At 39.3% G+C, this 18,805-nt stretch overlaps 1 protein-coding gene across 13 annotated transcripts in view; it reads left to right on the top strand.

Moving 5' to 3' along the window:
* The window catches only part of PRRC2C (proline rich coiled-coil 2C), a 112,548-nt gene that overhangs the window by 39,400 nt on the left and 54,343 nt on the right, over nucleotides 1-18,805 (top strand). For all 13 annotated transcript variants that reach the window (XM_017530022.2, XM_017530019.2, XM_017530021.2 and 10 more), the window contains exons 7-12: nucleotides 7,300-7,382; nucleotides 8,372-8,505; nucleotides 8,586-8,673; nucleotides 9,944-10,088; nucleotides 12,938-12,991; nucleotides 17,306-17,924. In XM_017530022.2, the coding sequence (XP_017385511.1) occupies nucleotides 7,300-7,382; nucleotides 8,372-8,505; nucleotides 8,586-8,673; nucleotides 9,944-10,088; nucleotides 12,938-12,991; nucleotides 17,306-17,924 (1,123 nt within the window). The remainder of the gene's footprint in view (nucleotides 1-7,299; nucleotides 7,383-8,371; nucleotides 8,506-8,585; nucleotides 8,674-9,943; nucleotides 10,089-12,937; nucleotides 12,992-17,305; nucleotides 17,925-18,805) is intronic.

Genomic DNA, 18,805 nt, shown 5'->3' with positions numbered 1-18,805 from the left:
GTATTTTTAGTAGAGACGGGGTTTCCCCATGTTGACCAGGATGGTCTCGATCTCTCGACCTCGTGATCCACCCGCCTCGGTCTCCCAAAGTGCTGGGATTACAGGCTTGAGCCACCGCGCCCGGCCGGTAATTTTCTTATCTAACACACAGTTACTATCTTTTTAGAAAAACTAGTCTTCTGTTTTAGGATATAAATTATGTTTTTACAGTAATATAATTTTATATTATTTACATAATTTGACTTGGATATGAGCAAATATTAAATGACCAAGCCATTCTTTGACACTTCTTCCCTTCAAAATCATAGGATGAATCCCTTGCTGTTATTTGTTCTCAGAATCTATCTTATATCTTCTCTTAAGTTTAGTTTCCCAGAGCCAAGTTCCTACAGAGAACGTTATTGGGACCTGTTTGGGCCAGTTTGTTTATCTACCTACCTACCTACCTATCTATCTATCTATCTATCTAATTTTACTTTAGGTTCTGGGGTACATGTGCAGGTCATGCAGGGTTGTTGCATAGGTGCATACATAACCAGGTGGTTTGCTGCCTCTATTCTGCCTTCGACTATATCCGGCATTTCTCCCCATGTTATTCCTCCCCACCCCCTGCTGTCCTTCTCCTAGCCTCCACCCCCCAACTGCCCCCAGAGGGGGCAGGAGTGATGCTGCTTTCCCTGAGTCCACGTGTTCTCATTGTTCAACACCCGCCTATGAGTGAGAACATGTGGTGTTTGGTTTTCTGTTCTTGTGTCAGTTTGCTGAGAATGATGGTTTCCAGATTCATCCAAGTCCCTACGAAGGACACGGACTCATTGTTTTTTATGGCTGTGTATTATTCCATGGTGTATATGTGCCATATTTTCTTTGTCCAGTCTGTCACTGATGGGCATTTGGGTTGGTTCCAGGTCTTTGTTATTGTACACAGGTCTGCAATGAACAATACGTGTGTGTGTGTCTTTACAGTAGAACGATTTATAATTCTTTGTGTATATACCCAGCAATGGGATTGTGGGTCAAATAGAATTTCTATTTCTAGATCCTTGAGAAATCGCCACACTGTCCTCCACAATGGTTGAACTAAGTTACATTCCCACCAACAATGTAAGAGTGTTCCTATTTTTCCACATCCTCTCCAGCATCTGTTGTCTCCAGATTTTTAAATGATGGCCATTCTAACTGGCATCAGATGGTATCTCAATGTAGTTTTGATTCACATTTCTCTAAAGACCAGTGATGATGAGCATTTTTTCATATGTTTGTTGGCCTCATATATGTCTTCTTTTGAAGTGACTGTTCATATCCTTCGCCCACTTTTGAATAAGTTTTTTTTTTTTTTTTTTTTTTTTTTAAATAGAGACAGGGTTTCACCATGTTGGCCGGGCTGGTCTTGAACTCCTGACCTCAGGTGATCTGCCTGCCTCAGCCTCCCAAAGTGCTGGGATTAAAGGAGGGAGCCAACGCACCTGGCCAGGTTTGTTTGTTTTTTTCTTGTATATCTGATTTAGTTCTTTATATATTCTGGATATTAGCCCTTTGTCAGATGAGTAGACTGCAAAAATTTTATCCCATTCTGTTGGTTGCTGGTTCTCGCTAATGGTGGTTTCTTTTGCTGTACAGAAGCTGTGAATTTTAATTAGGTCCCATTTGTCTATCTTGGCTTTTGTTGCCATTGCTTTTGGTGTTTTAGTCATGAAGTTCTTGTGTATGCCTATGCCCTGGATGGTTTTGCCTAGGTTTTTTCCTAAGGTTTTTATGGTGTTAGGTTTTATGTTTAAATCTTTAATCCATCTGGAGTTAATTTTAGTTTAAGGTGACAGGAAGGGGTCCAGTTTCTGCTTTCTGCACATTGCTAGGCAGTTTTCCCAACACCATTTATTAAACATGGAGTCCTTTCCCCATTGCTTGTTTTTGTCAGGTTTGTCAAAGATCAGATGGTTGTAAATGTGTGGTGTTGCTTCTGAGGCCTCTGTTCTGTTCCATTGGTCTGTATCTCTGTTTTGGTACCAGTACCATGCTGTTTTGAGTACTGCAGCCTTGTAGTATAGTTTGAAGCCTGGCAGTGTGATGCCTCCAGCTTTATTCTTTTTGCTTAGGATTGTCTTGGCTATGCGGGCTCTCTTGTGATTCCATATAAAGTTTGAGGTGTTTTTTTCTAGTTCTGTGAAGAAGGTCATTGGTAGCTTGATGGGGGCATAGTATTGAATCTGTAAATTACTTTGGGCAGTATGGCCATTTTCACGGTATTGATTCTTCCTAACCATGAGCATGGAATGTTTCTCCATCTGTTTGTGTCCTCTCTTATTTTGTTTAGCAGTGGTTTGTAGTTCTTCTTGAAGAGGTCCTTCACATACTTTGTCAGTTGTATTCTTAGGTATTTTATTCTCTTTGTAGCAATTGTGAATGGGAGTTTGCTCTTGATTTGGCTCTCTGTTTGTCTCTTATTGGTATATAGGAGTGCTTGTGATTTCTGCACATTGATTTTGTATCCTGAGACTTTGCTGAAGATGCTTATCAGTTTGAGAAGATTTTGGGTTGAGACGATGGGGTCTTCTAAGTATGCAATCATGTCATCTGCAAATAGAGACAGTTTGACTTCCTCCTTTCCTAATTGAATATCCTTTATTTCTTTTTCTTGCCTGATTGCTCTGGCTAGAACTTCCAATACTATGTTGAATAGGAGTGGTGAGAGAGGGCATCTTTGTCTAGTGCCTGATTTCAAAGGGAATTCTTCCAGCTTTTGCCCGTTCAGTATGATAGTGGCTGTAGGTTTGTCGTAAATAACTTTTATCATTTTATGATACGTTCCGTTGATACGTAGTTTATCGAGAGTTTTTAGCATAAAGGGCTGTTGAATTTTGTTGAAGGCCTTCTCTGCATCTATTGAGATAATCATGTGGTTTTTATCTTTGGTTCTGTTTATGTGATAGATTACGTTTATGGTCTTGCACATGTTGACCCAGCCTTGCATCCTCGGGAAGAAATCTGCTTGATTGTGGTGAATAAGCTTTTTGATGTGCTTTTGCATTTGGTTTGCCAGTATTTTATTGAAGATTTTTGTGTCGCTGTTCATCATGTATATTGGCCTGAAGTTTTCTTTTTTAGTTGAGTTTCTGCCTAGTTTTGGTATCAGGATGATGTTGGTCTCATAAAATGAGTTAGGGAGGATTCCCTCTTTTTGTATTGTTTTGTATTGTTTGATATAGTTTCAGAAGGAATGGTACTAGGTCCTCTTCGTATGTTTGGTGGAATTTGGCTGTGAACCCATCTGGACCTGGACTTTTTTTGGTTGGTAGGCTACTGATTGCTGCCTCAACTTCAGCCCTTGCCATTGGTCCATTCAGGGTTTCAGCTTCCTCCTGGTTTAGTCTAGGTAGAGTACAAGGGTCCAGGAATTTATCCATTGCTTCTTGGTTTACTAGTTTATGTGCATAGAGTTGTTTGTAGTAATCTCTGATGGTAGTTTGTATTTCTTTGGGATCAGTGGTGATATCCTCTTTATCTTTTTCTATCGCATCTATTCGATTCTTCTCTTTTCTTTTTTATTAGTCTGTCTAGTGGTCCGTCTCTTTTGTTGATCTTTTCAAAAAACCAGCTCTTGGATTTATTGATTTTTGGAAGGATTTTTTGTGTCTCTATCTCCAGTTCTGCTCTGATCTTAGTTATTTCTTGTCTTCTGCTAGCTTTTGAGTTGTTTTGATTTTCCTCCTCTAGGTCTTTCAGTTTTGATGATAGGGTGTCAATTTTAGATCTTTTGTTGTTTCTCATGTGGGCATTTATTGCTATCAGTTTCTCTCTCGACATTGCTTTAAAGGTGTCCCAGAGATTCTGGTAAGTTATGTCTTCATTGTGATTGGTTTCGAAGAACATCTTTATTTCTCCCTTCATTTCATTGTTTATCTAGTCGACTCTCAGAAGCAAGTTGTTCAGTTTCCAAGTGGTTGTGCAGCTTTAAATGTGTTTCTTAATCCTGAGTTCTAATCTGATTGTGCTGTGGTCTGATAGACTGTTGTGATTTCTGTTCTTTTGCATTTGTTGAGGAGTGATTTATTTCCAATTATGTGGTCAGTTTTAGAGTAGGTGTGATGTGGTGCTGAGATAAATGTATATTCTATGGATTTGGGGTGGAGCATCTTGTATATGTCTGTTAGGTCCAATTGGTCCAGCCCTGTATTCAAGTCCTGGATGTCCTGGTTAATTTTCCGTTTCGATCTGTCTAATATTGAGTGTAGTGTTGAAGTCTCCCTCTATTACTGTGTGGGAGTCTAAATCTCGTTTTAAGTCATTAAGAACTTGCTTTATGTATCTGGGTGCTCCTGTGTTGGGTGCGTATATATTTAGGAGAGTTAGCTCTTCTTGTTGGATTGGTCCTTTTACCATGATGTAGTGCCCTTCTTTGTCTCTTTTGATCTTTGTTGGTTTGAAGTCCGTTTTATCAGAGACTAGGATTATAAACCCCTGCTTTTTTTTGTCCTCCATTTGCTTGGTAAATCTTCTTCCATCCCTTTATTTTGAGTCTATGTGTGTCTTTGTATGTGAGATGGGTTTCCTGAATACAGCACACCGATGGGTCTTGACTTTTTATCCAGTTTGCCATTTTATGTCTTTTGATTGGGGCATTTAGGCCATTTACATATAATGTTAATATTGTTATGTGTGAATTTGATCCTGCCATTTTGTTACTGGCTGGTTTTCTTGCCCGTTAGTTGACTTATTTTCTTTACTGCATTTTTTGGTCCTTGCTGTTTGGTGTGCTTTTGCAGTGGCTGGTACTTGTTCCTTTCCATGCTTAGTATTTCTTTCAGAAGCTCTTGTAGGGCAGGTCTCGTGGTGACAAAATCTCTCAGTAATTGCTTGTACATGAAGGATTTTATTTCTCCTTCACTTATGAAGCTTAGTTTGGCTGGATATGAGATTCTGGGTTGAAAGATCTTTTCTTTAAGGATGTTGAATATTGGCCCCTACTCTCTTCTGGCTTGTAGGGTTTCTGCTGAGAGATCTGCTGTGAGTCTCATTGGCTTCCCTCTGTGGGTAACCTGACCTTTCTCTCTGGCTGCCCTTAGCATTTTTCCTTCATTTCAACCCTGGTGAATCTGACGATTATGTTCCTTGGGTTGCTCTTCTTGAGGAATATCTTTGTGGAGTTCTCTGTATTTCTTGAATTTGAATGTTGGACTGCCTCGCTAGGCGTGGGAAGTTCTACTGGGTAATATCCTGGAGTGTGTTTTCCAGTTCGGATTCATTCTCCCTGTCACATTCAGGTACACCAATCAAGCGTAGATTAGCATTTTTCACATAATCCCATATTTCTTGGAGGCTTTGTTCATTTCTTTTCACTCTTTTTTCTCTTGTCTTGCCCTCTCTTTTTATTTCATTGAGTTGATCTCTGATATCCTTTCTTCTGCTTAATCGATTCGGCTCTTAAAACTTCTGTTTGCTTCATGTAGTTCTCGTGCTGTGTTTTTCAGCTCCATCAAGTCGTTTATGCTCTTCTCTAAGCTGGTTATTCTAGTTAGCATTTCGTCTAACCTTTTTTTTTTTTAAAGGTTTTTGGTTTCTTTGCATTGAGTTAGAATGTGTTCCTTTAGCTCAGAAAAGTTTGTTATCATCCACCCTCTGAAGCCTATTTCTGTCAATTTGTCGCATTCTTTCTCGGTCATGTTCCCTTGTTGTTGAGGAGTTGTTTATCCCTTGAAGGAGAAGTGGTGTCTGGTCTTTGATGGTTTTATCTTTTTTGTGCTGGTTTTTTCCCATCTTCGTGGATTTACCTGGCTGTGATCTCAGGGAGCAGAGGTTCTACTGGGTTTCTAGGGACTCCTTCAGGTTACTAGGTGAGCTTCTGGTGTCTTTGTTTACACTGGGAGGTTAGGCCCGCCTCTTCTGCTGACCTGGAGGCACTTCTGGGTGATCGAGAACACCCTCCCGTTGCTACCTAGGCTTCCTGTGTTTTTTTGTTAAAACATGAAGCCTAGTTTCACCTCTTTAATGGTCGGTGTGTCTTTCCTCCACAGGGCTGGATCATTCAGGGCTCAGCTCAGACTGATGCACTGGTTGTGTAACCTGCTAGAGTTAGTGCTTCAGCCCTCTGGGGTTTATGGGGGGAGGGTAGGGACCCGCCCAGCCGCACTGTCTGTCTCCCAGCTTTCAGCTTCCCGCTCTCCGGTCATGGGGGAGGGGCCACCCAGCTGCTCTGTCTGTCTTCCCACTTTCAGCTCCCTCTCTCTCTGGGCAGGGGGAGGGGGCGATAGCTGGGTCCGCAGGCTCTCCCGGCCAGCTTATGGGCTTATGTGTTTGCTTAGATCTGTGCGCCAATCTGGAACACCGTCCTGGATTATTATTCAACTCTGCACTTGTAATTCCTGGCGCTTGACTGGCAAAGATCCCGTTTTGTGTATTGCTGAGGCTTTGGGGGAAGCGCTATATCTGGACTGGAGTGCCAGAGGTGGAGCCTCCCACTCGCAGGTCAGATGCACTTTCTGTGTGAAGCGGCACCCTTCCCTGCCTCAGTCTGCCCTGCCTGGGCTTTGCTCACCATCCGACCAGACCCGTTGAAATGCACCTGGTACCTCGGTTGGAGCTAGGAGATCTCTCGATTTCTGCTACTCTCTGGCTGGGTGTTGTGCACCGGAGTTGTGTATATTCGGCCATCTTGACTCAATCACCTGGGCCAGTTTACAATGATCATCTTTGCATTAACTTGATTGAGAATTCACCTATGCCCGATCCATAGAAAATTTCCAGGTAGCTCCCTGTCCTCCTTTTCCCTCAATTCCTTGGATTGTGAACTATCCCTTAATTTTATCTGAGCTGAGTTCCTCTCCCCCTTCCCACCCCTTATCCCCCTCCCTTTTCTTTTTGAGGTCCTCGGGCTGGGGACTGATGGTGTCCTCCCTATGTACAAATCTGCCTCTAATTATTCTACTCCTGCCTAAGGAGGAAGGCTTACAGTATTTGTTTTTCAATATTTTAACTTTGCTGTTTGCTGGGGTGCATGTGTGTACATATCTTGTGAATACATAGCTATTTTAATGTAATTTTATTAATACAGTACAGAAGTTTTTTTCATATGATGTGCCCTAGTTATTGTTTGTAAAGAGTTGGTAGAGGCATTGGTGTTGCAAATGGGTTGCTATTTAGGATGAATGATGATCAATGCTAGCAGATAAAATTTATTATTAATAGCATTATTCATTTTAATAATCATTTCTATAAATTATAACTGCAGGCGTAGACCCAGATACAATGTTTTTTAAATAACAGGGTTGCTCAATTAATAATTTTTTTGTTTCCTTCATTCAGATGTTTCAACAGTATCCGAGGATGGCATATCCTCCTCTGCATGGTCCCATGAGATTCCCACCTTCTTTATCTGAAACAAACAAGTAAGGTTATTAAATGATTAAAGTCTATAAGGATTATATGTTTGTTAAGATTTAATAAAGGTTAAGTAGATTGTGTGATTTTGAGTTGTGTGATTGATCGTTTTTCTGTCCTCACAGTACCATTGTCATTAATAAGTAATTGGCTAATTCTTATAAGACAGAAATGAAATAATTCATTTTTTTAAGCGTTTAAATTAATTTACATAGGATTTTGAAAACTGAAAACCAGGCTGAGTGCGGTGGCTTACGCCTGTAATCCCAGCTCTTTGGGAAGCCAAGGAGGGCGAATCATGAGGTCAGGAGGTCCAGACCAGTCTGGCCAACATGGTGAAACCCAGTCTGTACTAAATATATATATATATATAAAAGATTAGCTGGATGTGGTGGTACGCTCCTGGAATCCCACCTACTTGGGAGGCTGAAGCAGGAGAATTGCTTGAACCTGGGAGGCGAAGGTTGCAGTGAACCAAGCTTGCACCACTGCACTCCAGCACCACTGTAGTCTAGCCTGGGGGACAGAGTGAGACTCCGCCTCAGAAAAAAAAAAAAACAACAACCTGAAAACCATGGCCCCAAAATTGATGACACGTATTTTTCTCTTCTGCCTTTCATATTTTGGACTCCCCATTCTCTATCTCTCTCTCTCTCTCTCTTTTTTTTTTTGCTTTATATGTGAGACTTCAACATCCTCTTGAAATATTTTCCTTAAAGTTACGTGTTTTGAAGTTAGTTTTATTCATATTGTTATCCTTTAGCATATATTTGTTTTATTTTAAATATATGAGAATTCTTAAATACTTTGTCAGCTGTTACTTATTATCCTATAATTATGTAATATTAATTTCTTCATACACATGTCAGTGCAGAACGTTTTGTGTATCTTGGTGTAGAAAACACTAATGTTGAAATGAACTAAATTCCAATCTTTTGGTGTTCTCCTAGTTTAGTAAAATTTTGTATTTTTTCCCACCATGACCTGCCTTTCATAGAGGCCTTCGAGGAAGAGGCCCTCCTCCTTCATGGGCCTCTGAGCCTGAACGCCCATCCATTCTCAGTGCATCAGAACTGAAGGAGCTTGATAAATTTGATAATTTAGATGCTGAAGCTGATGAAGGTTGGGCAGGTAAGAAGCAAAATTAATTAAGTGCTTTAAATTGTTAGATGTTTTCCAGCACTCAGTCTGAATTTTCCTTAATTTAATAGGTGCTCAGATGGAAGTAGATTATACAGAGCAACTGAATTTCAGTGATGATGATGAACAAGGAAGTAACAGCCCTAAAGAGAATAACAGGTAAGTTATGATATCTTTTACTAATAACAGTATGAATTTGTTGATACAATATTAGCTACTTATGCAGAGAGGCTTTATTAATAGATCATTGTTGGTTATTTATAGCATTTGTATATTCTCAGAAGTTTTACTGAATAGAGGGTGATGAAAGAGCTAGAGTAATACAGTATACAACTAATCAAAGAATTAAAATTTGACATGTCTCAAGATAGTTAAATTGAAAAGATTCTTAGGGCTGGGTGTGGTGGCTTATGCCTATAATCCCAGCACTTCGGGAGGCCAAGACAGGCAGACTTACTTGAAGTCAGGAGTTTGAGACCAGCGTGGCCAAATGGTGAAACCCTGTCTCTACTAAAAATACAAAAATTAGCCAGTTGTGGTGGTGCACGACTGTAATCCCAGCTACTTAGGCTGAGGCAGGAGAATCACTTGAATCCAGGAGGCGGTGGTTGCAGTGAGCTGAGGTGATACCACTGCAGTCCAGTCTGGGTGACAGCGGAAGAAGGACATTTAGATGCTTGGCACCTAGTTTGGGGAATCTTTTGAGAATTGGTATTAGGGACCATTTTAAAGTGTTACTAGCTTGACCTGATCCATGTTTACAAAATTGGAGATTAATTCCTTGGGTTACTACAACTACTTCAGGGCCTTGATTTCTTAAAACTTAGTAAACTGCATTAGGGCCTTGGAAAATAGGGAGCTTTTTATTTCTTTTTCCTTTATTCTGGAATATTGGAACACCAGCCAGGAATATATGGGTTATAGATCGCAAAAGTTGGGTTTTTAAAATATACAGAAGTTTGTAAGCACATTTGATATAATTTTTCAGTTATGGCATTATGACAATTGTTTTATGATCATTTGAGAGATACCTGTGATTTGTTGTGGCCTTTAAAAAATACTGTAGTTTGATTTATCTTTTTATTAAATCAGAGTAAATTAGAATACAGTTAAATAATAATTCCAATGTTATCCAGTTACATTTGGATTATATTTCTTGGGTAGAGGACTTAGAAAATTATGTGATTATATTCTTTTGCCAGGATATATGTCTGATATGTTTAGATTTGACAACTACTGTATTGTACTTTCATAGTATATATTCATTGAATGAACGAATTACCACTAATAGGTCACACACCCTTCTCATTCCTGAATACAGTTCGCCCCAGAAACCATACAGAAATTTTTTTTAATTGTGAAAAAAAAAATGTATGTACTTATGATACAGTTGGTCCACTTTATTTTTTACGGCATTTTGATTTTTCAGTGAGGATCAAGGTTCAAAAGCCTCTGAAAACAATGAAAACAAAAAGGAAGCAGATGAAGTTTCCAACACTAAGTCATCTTCTCAAATACCTGCCCAACCACCAGTAGCAAAAGGCCCCTATGGGAAAGGGCCTCCATTTAATCAGGTTTGTTGGACTCATGGAGATCCTTGTTATTGCAAGGATCTCCTTCTTGTAATTACTAGATAATTAGTAATTATTATAATTAGTCTTATTATAGAGTGGAATGGGGCTTAGAAAAAGAGAACTGTGCATTTTTTCTTGAATAGTCCTGGATCGATCATAATTTTTATTGCATCTAATAGGAATTATCAATGCAGTAGCTAAAATTATCAAGTAAAAACTAAAGCTTCACCTTTTTCACCTTACGATATAGCTAAGTCATAACAGTGAAGGGATAACATTTTTCTAAAATAAACATTGCTGAAGTGTTCTGTGGTTTATTGAATAATTAAATACTAGTCAGTCTTTTTGTGTGAACTGGTACACTGTAGTGAAATCACACATGGTGAATAGGGAGATCTAAGTCTGAATCATTTTGAAGAACGTTGTGAATGAAGGGAAATGTGTGTGCAACAGCAGATATATTTGATCCCACTTCTGAGTTGGTAAATGGTTGCAGGAATTGCAACCATTGTAAACTGGGAATAAAAAGGGGTATCTTCAAGGGAGTCCACTCATCTCTTTATTAAAGAATCAGTATAGTTAGTGTGTATTTGTTGGATTCATACAAAATCGACGGAGGAACTTGTCTCTTCCGAGGACTAAAAGGCAGCTAACAGTTTCTTTGAAAGGAAAAAGTCAATAAGCAGCAGTTACAGTGTGCTAAGTGGTGTAATCATAGAGGGTACAAAATAAGTTCTTCAAGAATTCATTTAAGGCAGAAGGTTGTTGAAGACTAAGTACTTAAGCTAATTCTTAAGCATGAATCAGCCAGTATACAAAAGGAGTATAGCTTTTCCAAGCAGTGCAAACACATATAGAGAAGTATAAGAAAACATGGTACATTCAGGAAATTTTAAGTAGTCTGATATGGGAGAGAGGCAAGAGAACTGTGTTAAGAACCACTTGGTAAAAATGTGAGCCGGATGCAGTGGCTTAACGCCTGTAATCCTTGCACTTTGGGAGGCTGAGGTGGGCGGATCATGAGGTCAGGAGATTGAGACCATCCTGGCTAACATGGTGAAACCTGTCTCTACTAAAATACAAAAAAAATTAGCTGGGTGTGGTGGTACACACCTGTAGTCCCAGCTACTAGGGAGGCTGAGGCAGGGGAATCACTTGAACCTGGGAGGCAGAGGTTATAGTGAGCCTAGATCGCCCGACTGCCCTCCTGCCTGGTGACAAAGCAAGACTCTGTCTGAAAAAAATTTTAAAAATTAAAAAAATATATGCTCTACAAGGATTTTAATCTTAAGGCATTGACGATTCATTGAAGAACAAGTTTATGAGCCTGAAAAAGAAGAATTTTTCAAATAACATTTTAATAAATTTTTGTGTGATGTTTTACTTAGTGGCTAATGGGAAATGAGAATTTTTCATGAAAGAATAGAGGAATAGATGGAACATGTCTTGATGTATTTGACTTCATTTGTGACAGTGGTGTATATATTAGCAAGTGAATATATATTTTGTTTCATTAATGTTTTCGATGTCTTTTTTTTAAAAAAGATAAGTCTTTTTTTAGTTTGCCAAAGAATTGAGCTTACATAAATACAATTTAGTAATTAGAGGTATAGCTCTCTAATAAGTGATCTACCCACCTCAGTCAGATTTTCTGGATCAGAATTCCAGAACAGCTAGACTAAAATTCTTTTTTTTTCCGCTTCTGAGACAGAGTCTTGCTCTGTCACCCAGGCTTGAGTTAGGTTGCGCTATCTTGGCCTACTGCAACTTCCGCTTCCTGGGCTCAGGTGATTCTTGTGCCTCAGCCTCCCGACTAGCTGGGACTACAGTGGGGCACCACCATACCCAGCTAATTTTTGTATTTTTAGTAGGTAGATACAGGATTTCACCATGTTGGCCAGGCTGGTCTTGAACTCCTGGCCTCAAGTGATCCACCCACCTCAGCCTCCCAAAATGGTTGGATTATAGGCGTGAGCCACTATGCCTGGCTGAAATTTTTATTGTAAAGTGAATTTCAGATTCTAACCTTATTGAAATGGCAGAGTGATTCCATAGAAAGCAGTCTTGCAATGAGTGATGTTTTTATTTAAAAAAAAGGAGAAGGAGAAAGATGATTTAGCAATCTTGTCTCATTGAGAAAATCAGTACATTCAGAAGTATTTCTAGTAGATGTATTTTTTCTTTTTCTTTCTTTCTTTTTTTTTTTTTTCCCCTCACTCTGTCGCCCACGCTGGAGTGCAGTGGCGGGATCTTGGCTCATTGCCACCTCTGCCTCCTGGGTTCAAGCAGTTCTCCTGCCTCAGCCTCCCAAATAGTTGCGATTAAAGGTGCCTGCCACCACACCCGGCCAATTTTTGTATTTTTAGTAGAGACAGGGTTTCACCATGTTGGCCTGGCTGGTCTCAAACTCCTGACCTCAGGCGATCCTCCCACCTCAGCCTCCCAAAATGTTGGGATTACAGGCGTGAGCCACTGAGCCTGGCTGATATATTTGTTCTTATATGGTTATTTTTAAATAATCTTTCAGGCTGGTGTTGTGGCTCATGCCTGTAATTCCAGCACTTTGGCAGGGTGAGGCAGGCCGATCACTTGAGGTCAGGAGTTCGAGACCAGCCTGGCCAACATGGTGAAACCCTGTCTCTACTAAAAGTGCGAAATTAGCCGGGCATGGGGACACACGCCTGTAATCCCAGGTATTCGGCAGGCTGAGGCATGAGAATCGTTTGGCCCTGGGAGACAGAGGTTGCAGTGAGCCAAGATCATGCCACACTGTATTCCATCATGGGCAACAGAGCATGAATGTCTCCAAAATAATAATAATAATAATAATTCTTTTTTCTTTATAATAGGAACGTGGAACATCTTCACATCTGCCACCACCTCCAAAGTTGCTTGCACAGCAGGTAAATTTTAACCATTGCTTGTTTATGGTTTATATGTTTTATTTGACCTCTTGTTTTGTTTTAGTGGAAAGGTACCACATTTTTTATTTAAAACTTTTATGAACAGTTACTGACTTTTTACCTTGTGACTGTTAACATGTCTTACTCTGCATCTTTTTTTCATTTTCATTCTCAGTTGATAAGCATGCTCCAAGTTTCACTAAGAAAATAAGAAGCACCTGGGAGATAACATTTTTTCATTTCATTGCCCATATACTTTTCTTCCCATTGTCCTTGATGCTAAGGACACTTAACTTTGTTCCTTGTATCCTTTTCCACTTATGATAGTGCTATCTCTCATCTTTTAAGAAAAACCAAAAACTTCACAAAATCCCCTGTCTTAACATTACTGTACCCTACTACCTTCCATGCCATTGAGTATCTGCCCTATTTCTCTTTCTCCATCAGAGTGAAATTCTTATTTATTTATTCATTTATTATTCCTATTATTATTTTTAAAGACGGGGTTACACCATGTTGGTCAGGCTGGTCTTGAACTCCTGACCTCAGGTGATCTGCCCACCTTGGCCTCCAAAGTGCTTGGATTACAGCCGTGAGCCACGACACAAGCAGCCTGTTTACACAGTTGGTGAAATTCTTTTTGTGAACTATTTACACTTACTGTGTTTTGCTGCTTATTCTCTCATTAACCCTCTCCAGGCATGCTTTCATTTCCCTTTGAAACTATTATTATCAGAGTCAATGATGACTTCCATCTTGATAAATTCAGTTTTCTTGTCTTTATCTTATTTAAACCTCAGCTGCATCATTGACATAGTTGATTTCTCCATCCTTCTTTTGTATATACATATAATTTTAGAGACGGAGCTTGCTTTGTGGCCCAGGCTGGAGTGCAGTGGTGTGTGTAATCATAGCTCACTGCTGCCTGGACTCCTGGACCCAAGGGGTCCTCTCACCTCCTCCCCAGCAGCTGGGACTACAGGTACAGACCACCACACCAGCCTAATGTTTTTGCAGAGACAGAGTCTCACCATCATGCCCAGGGTGGTCTCAAACTCCTAGGCTCAGGCAAACCACCTCAACCTCCCAAAGTGCTGGGCTTACAGACTTTAGCCACCATCCTCGCCTGTGCTTAAAACGCTTTTTCCTATTTGCATCTGAGACACCTCACTATTTTGTTTTCTTTGCTTTGTGTTTCTTCTGGGCCTCCTACACTTCGAGTGTTGGAGGGCTCAGCCTTGTTCTCAGTCCTTTTTAAAAGTCTGTATCCTTTATCTTGGGGATGTCTTCTATGAGCTGATAGCATTCAAATGTACATTTAGTCCTAAAAGCTTTGCCCTCACTTTTAAGAGTCATATATTCAACAATCAGCATCTCCACTTGGATCTCTAGTAAACAGCTCAAATATGTCCAAGCCATAACGTACACCCCCACTTACCCTACAAATGCATGGTGCTGCTTCTCCTGTCTTTCCCATTTCAGGTAATGGCATTATCATTCACGTTTTGCTAAGGCTGAATCTTAGAAATTACTCTTAACTCTTCCTTCTTTTTTTACCCTACATCCAGCTTTGTCTATCAGCAAATTGTCACCTCTACCTTCACAATGTACAGTGACTACTTGCTACCACCTCTTATATTTCCTTTGAACTATTGGAATGGGTTCTTGACAGATACTACTTTTCTCTTATGCTGCCTGCTCACTTGCCACCTTCATCCCTTAGTCTCCTGTAGTAGCTGTTGTCTTTTTAAAACTATGTGTTAGATCCGTTACTCCTTGCTCAGGTCCTTCTCAGGATCTTTCAGGTCTCTCTCTACTTTTCTAACTTCATCTGCTGTTCTCACCACATATGCATTGCTCTTCTTGACTTGTTTTACTTATTCTTTCTAGCTAGCAGATTTTCTTTTCCTGAAATCCTTGTCATGATCAGGGTCTCCAGATCTTCTCTAATCACCGTACTGTGATAGCTGTACATGTCACAACCGTCACTGTCATTTTCAGCAATCCCTCTCCTCTTAACCACTGAAAGCTCTTTTTAGCATTTCTGTATACCCAGAAGCTAAAACTAAAACATCTAGAAAAAAGTATAGAAGATCAGATGTTCATAAACTTGGGGCTGACAAAGTTTTCTTAGATAAATAAGACCTTGGCCATGAATTAGAAAGGAAAAGCAGTTCGTCAGTTGGACTTTGAAGAATGTCTCCCAAAAAATGCGAAGATATGTTACAGAAAAAAATATTTCTAATACATCTGACAAAGGACTTGTATCTAGGCCAGTTTTTTTTTCCCCCCTGCAACAGGGTCTCACTCTGTTGCCCAGGCTGAAGCACAGTCTCAGCTCACTGAGATCCTGGCTCAAGCAATCTCCTGCCTTAGCCTACCAAGTAGCTGAGACCACAGACACACTCCACTATGCCCAGCTAATTTTTTTACATTTTTTGTAGAGATGGGGTTCACCGTGTTGCCCTGGCTGAACTCCTGAGCTCAAGCAATTCTGCCTTGGCCTCCCAAAGTGCTGGGATTACAGGTGTGAGCCACCATGTCTAGCCTGGGCTATATATATATATTTTAAATATCTTACAACTGAATAATAAGACAAATAGTTAAATGAAAAGACTTGAACATTTGTTTCTCAAAAGAAAATGTAAGAATCTCCAGTATGTACATGGAAAAATCTTCAATATCTTTACTTATTAGAGAAGTGCAAGTTAAAACCACTGAGATTTTACTACAGTGCCAAAATTAAAGACTGATGACACCATGTGTTGGCAGGGATGTGTAGAGCAGCTGGCACTCTTATACATTGGAAAACCTTATAACAACTTTGGAAAACAGTTTGGCAGTTTCTTGTAAATGAAATACATATTTACCATATGACACAGGATTTCCACTTCTAGCTGTTTATCCAACAGCCACGAAAACATACATTTACACAAAGACATATGCATGAATGTTCATAGCTGTTTTAGTCATAGTTCAAAAACTGGAAGCAACCCACATGTCTATCATACATGAAACAACATGCTCACAATGGAATACTATCCAGCAGTAAAATGGAGCAAACTACTCATACATAAAAAAAACCTCAAGGCCATTATATTGAGCAAAAGAAGCTAGCACAAAAGAGAATATAATTGTATATATCTATATGAAATTCTAGGACAAGCAAAACTACTCAGGGTTAGGGTTAGGGTGCTTGGGGTCACAGGCAGAGCCAGCGGAGTGATGAAAATGTTCTGTCTGGATTGGAGCAGTGATTACACAGGTGTATCATTTGTCCAGACTCATCAAACTATACACTTAAAATATGTACAGCACGTTTTAGGTAAATTGTACTTCTAGGAAATGAGTTGTGTAAAATAGGTACTTATATATTTGGTTTTTCAGCTATCTCTGAAATGTTGATGAAGAAACTGCACCAAAGAGATTAAGTAGTTTGCATACGATAGAACTATTAGTAAATGGTAGTCTGCATTCATTTAAAACGATATTCAGTCAAGTGTTTTTATTGTATGATTGTTTAATCTTTTGTAAGCATTCCAACTGGGTTACATAGGGTTTTTAAGATTTCTTCACCCTAGTAGCTTTTAAAATCAATATGTTAAAAAACTTTTTTTAATCACTTTTATTTTTTTTGCAAGCAGTGATTTTAACCTTGTTGTCGTTTTATAACACATTAATGAAAATTTAGTCATTGAAACTTGGATCTTTCAGGTGATCCTCCTATTCTCCACTATGGGTTCTAGATATGCTTTTCTGAATCTTTCAGCCTAAAGATAGAAATTTCTTCACCCAGACCAAGTTGCAGGATTTTCTTCTCCTTTGGTGTATCATTACAGCTCTGTCTTTTTCACTTTGCTTCTTTGGCTCTGTACTTTTCACCTGTAGCTGTACCTTAATTTTCTCAGGGCTCACATGCCATTATTTTCTATATTTAATATCTTCATTTCTCTCTCTTAGGCATTCCAGCTCTGGCAGCTGCTTCTAAAGCATTCATGCTATATTTCCTTTGTCTCTAAATTTAGATTTTGAGATTTACTGTTGTGCTTCTACTTTTATTCAACAAATAATGAGCAACAACGTCTGGCACAATAAATAGGTATATACTCAGTAAACATTGGACAGCTGGATTAATTATTCTGATCTTAGTTTGGTGAATTATCTAGATATATTTCCCATCTGTGTGTTTTCATTTTAATATGTTCCTTAGAGAAATTTCTGATACTTTTGTGGGGTTTTTTCTTCTCCATGCCTGATATCCAGTGTTAGTCAGAAATACAGTTGTCACACTCATCTGATACTTTAATGTTTCAGCATCCACCTCCAGATAGACAGGCAGTACCTGGAAGACCAGGCCCCTTTCCCTCTAAGCAGCAAGTAGCTGATGAAGATGAAATATGGAAGCAAAGACGAAGACAACAGTCGGAAATTTCTGCGGCAGTAGAACGTGCTCGTAAACGGCGTGAAGAGGAAGAGCGAAGAATGGAAGAACAAAGGAAGGCGGCTTGTGCAGAGAAACTGAAACGGTTGGACGAGAAGCTTGGCATCCTGGAAAAACAACCATCTCCAGAGGAAATTAGGGAAAGGGAGAGAGAAAAAGAAAGGGAGCGTGAAAAAGAACTTGAAAAAGAACAAGAACAGGAGCGAGAGAAGGAGAGGGAAAAAGAAAGGGAGAGGCAACAGGAAAAGGAGAAAGAGCTGGAGAAGGAGCAGGAAAAACAAAGAGAAATGGAGAAGGAAAGAAAGCAAGAAACAGACCGAGAACTAGAACGGCAGAAAGAAAAGGAAAAAGAACTACAAAAGATAAAAGAACAGGAAAAGGAATGTGAGCTGGAGAAGGAAAGGGAGAAATTAGAGGAGAAAATCGAACCCAGAGAACCTAATTTAGATCCCACAGTAGAAAAACAAGAAAGTGAAAACAGCTGTAACAAAGGTATGATAGTCTCGTTTATTCTCTTTTATAAACTTTACAAAGAGCTCTATGTTGGTTACAGTTTGGGGGTTGTATATTTTAAATATATGTAATCAGAATAAAAGCAATTGTTTTATGATACCATTTCCAGTACAAAATATGGGCTAGAGCTATGTTTTCTAATTTTATGTATGAACAGACATCCCTGAAGTGTTTCTCAGTTATTAGATGAGCTTTATTTCTGTTTTATCTGCAGAACTGCATTGGCTTCGTAGTCACATATACTGATTCTCCCCCTGCTTTTTTCTGACTCCCAAGACATTTAAGCACAGTCTCATTTGTTAACATATATTACTACCTCTGAAACTGAACCGGCATGGAGCTTAATGAGAATGTTGGATTATCATAATTAAATGACTGTACCTAGTTCATAATTTCAGGTTTGCTCTTCTACCGGTTTAAACATGCAAGCTTCCATGGTGTAGTTGATATGCCATTAGACTGTAATTTCCTGGAGTAATTATACTTTTTTAAAAAAATTATTTTTCTAGATTTTTTTGTTCTTCAAGTTGGCTTATAGACTAATTAATGGCATTCAAATATAGTATAAAGCCTCAGCAAAATTAAAGTTTAGTTTGAATGAATGACTTGAGTTAAAATAGAAATGCAGTTTTATTTCAGTGTATTTTCTGATGTGGAAATACTATAACTTTTCTAATTTGACGTGTCATGCTCTTTTTCTACAAGGTACTCCTACTTAAAATAATAAGAATGTGTTTTTTTAGCCGAGCGTGGTGGCTCAAGCCTGTAATCCCAGCACTTTGGGAGGCCGAGGCGGGTGGATCACGAGGTCAAGAGATCGAGACCATCCTGGTCAACATGGTGAAACCCCGTCTCTACTA

This window comes from Cebus imitator, unplaced genomic scaffold (genome assembly GCF_001604975.1).
Source record: "Cebus imitator isolate Cc_AM_T3 unplaced genomic scaffold, Cebus_imitator-1.0 Scaffold62, whole genome shotgun sequence".
In the NCBI taxonomy this organism is placed as follows: domain Eukaryota; kingdom Metazoa; phylum Chordata; class Mammalia; order Primates; family Cebidae; genus Cebus; species Cebus imitator.
Note: the sequence above shows the minus strand (reverse complement) of the source record. Positions and strands in the feature narration are given on the sequence as shown.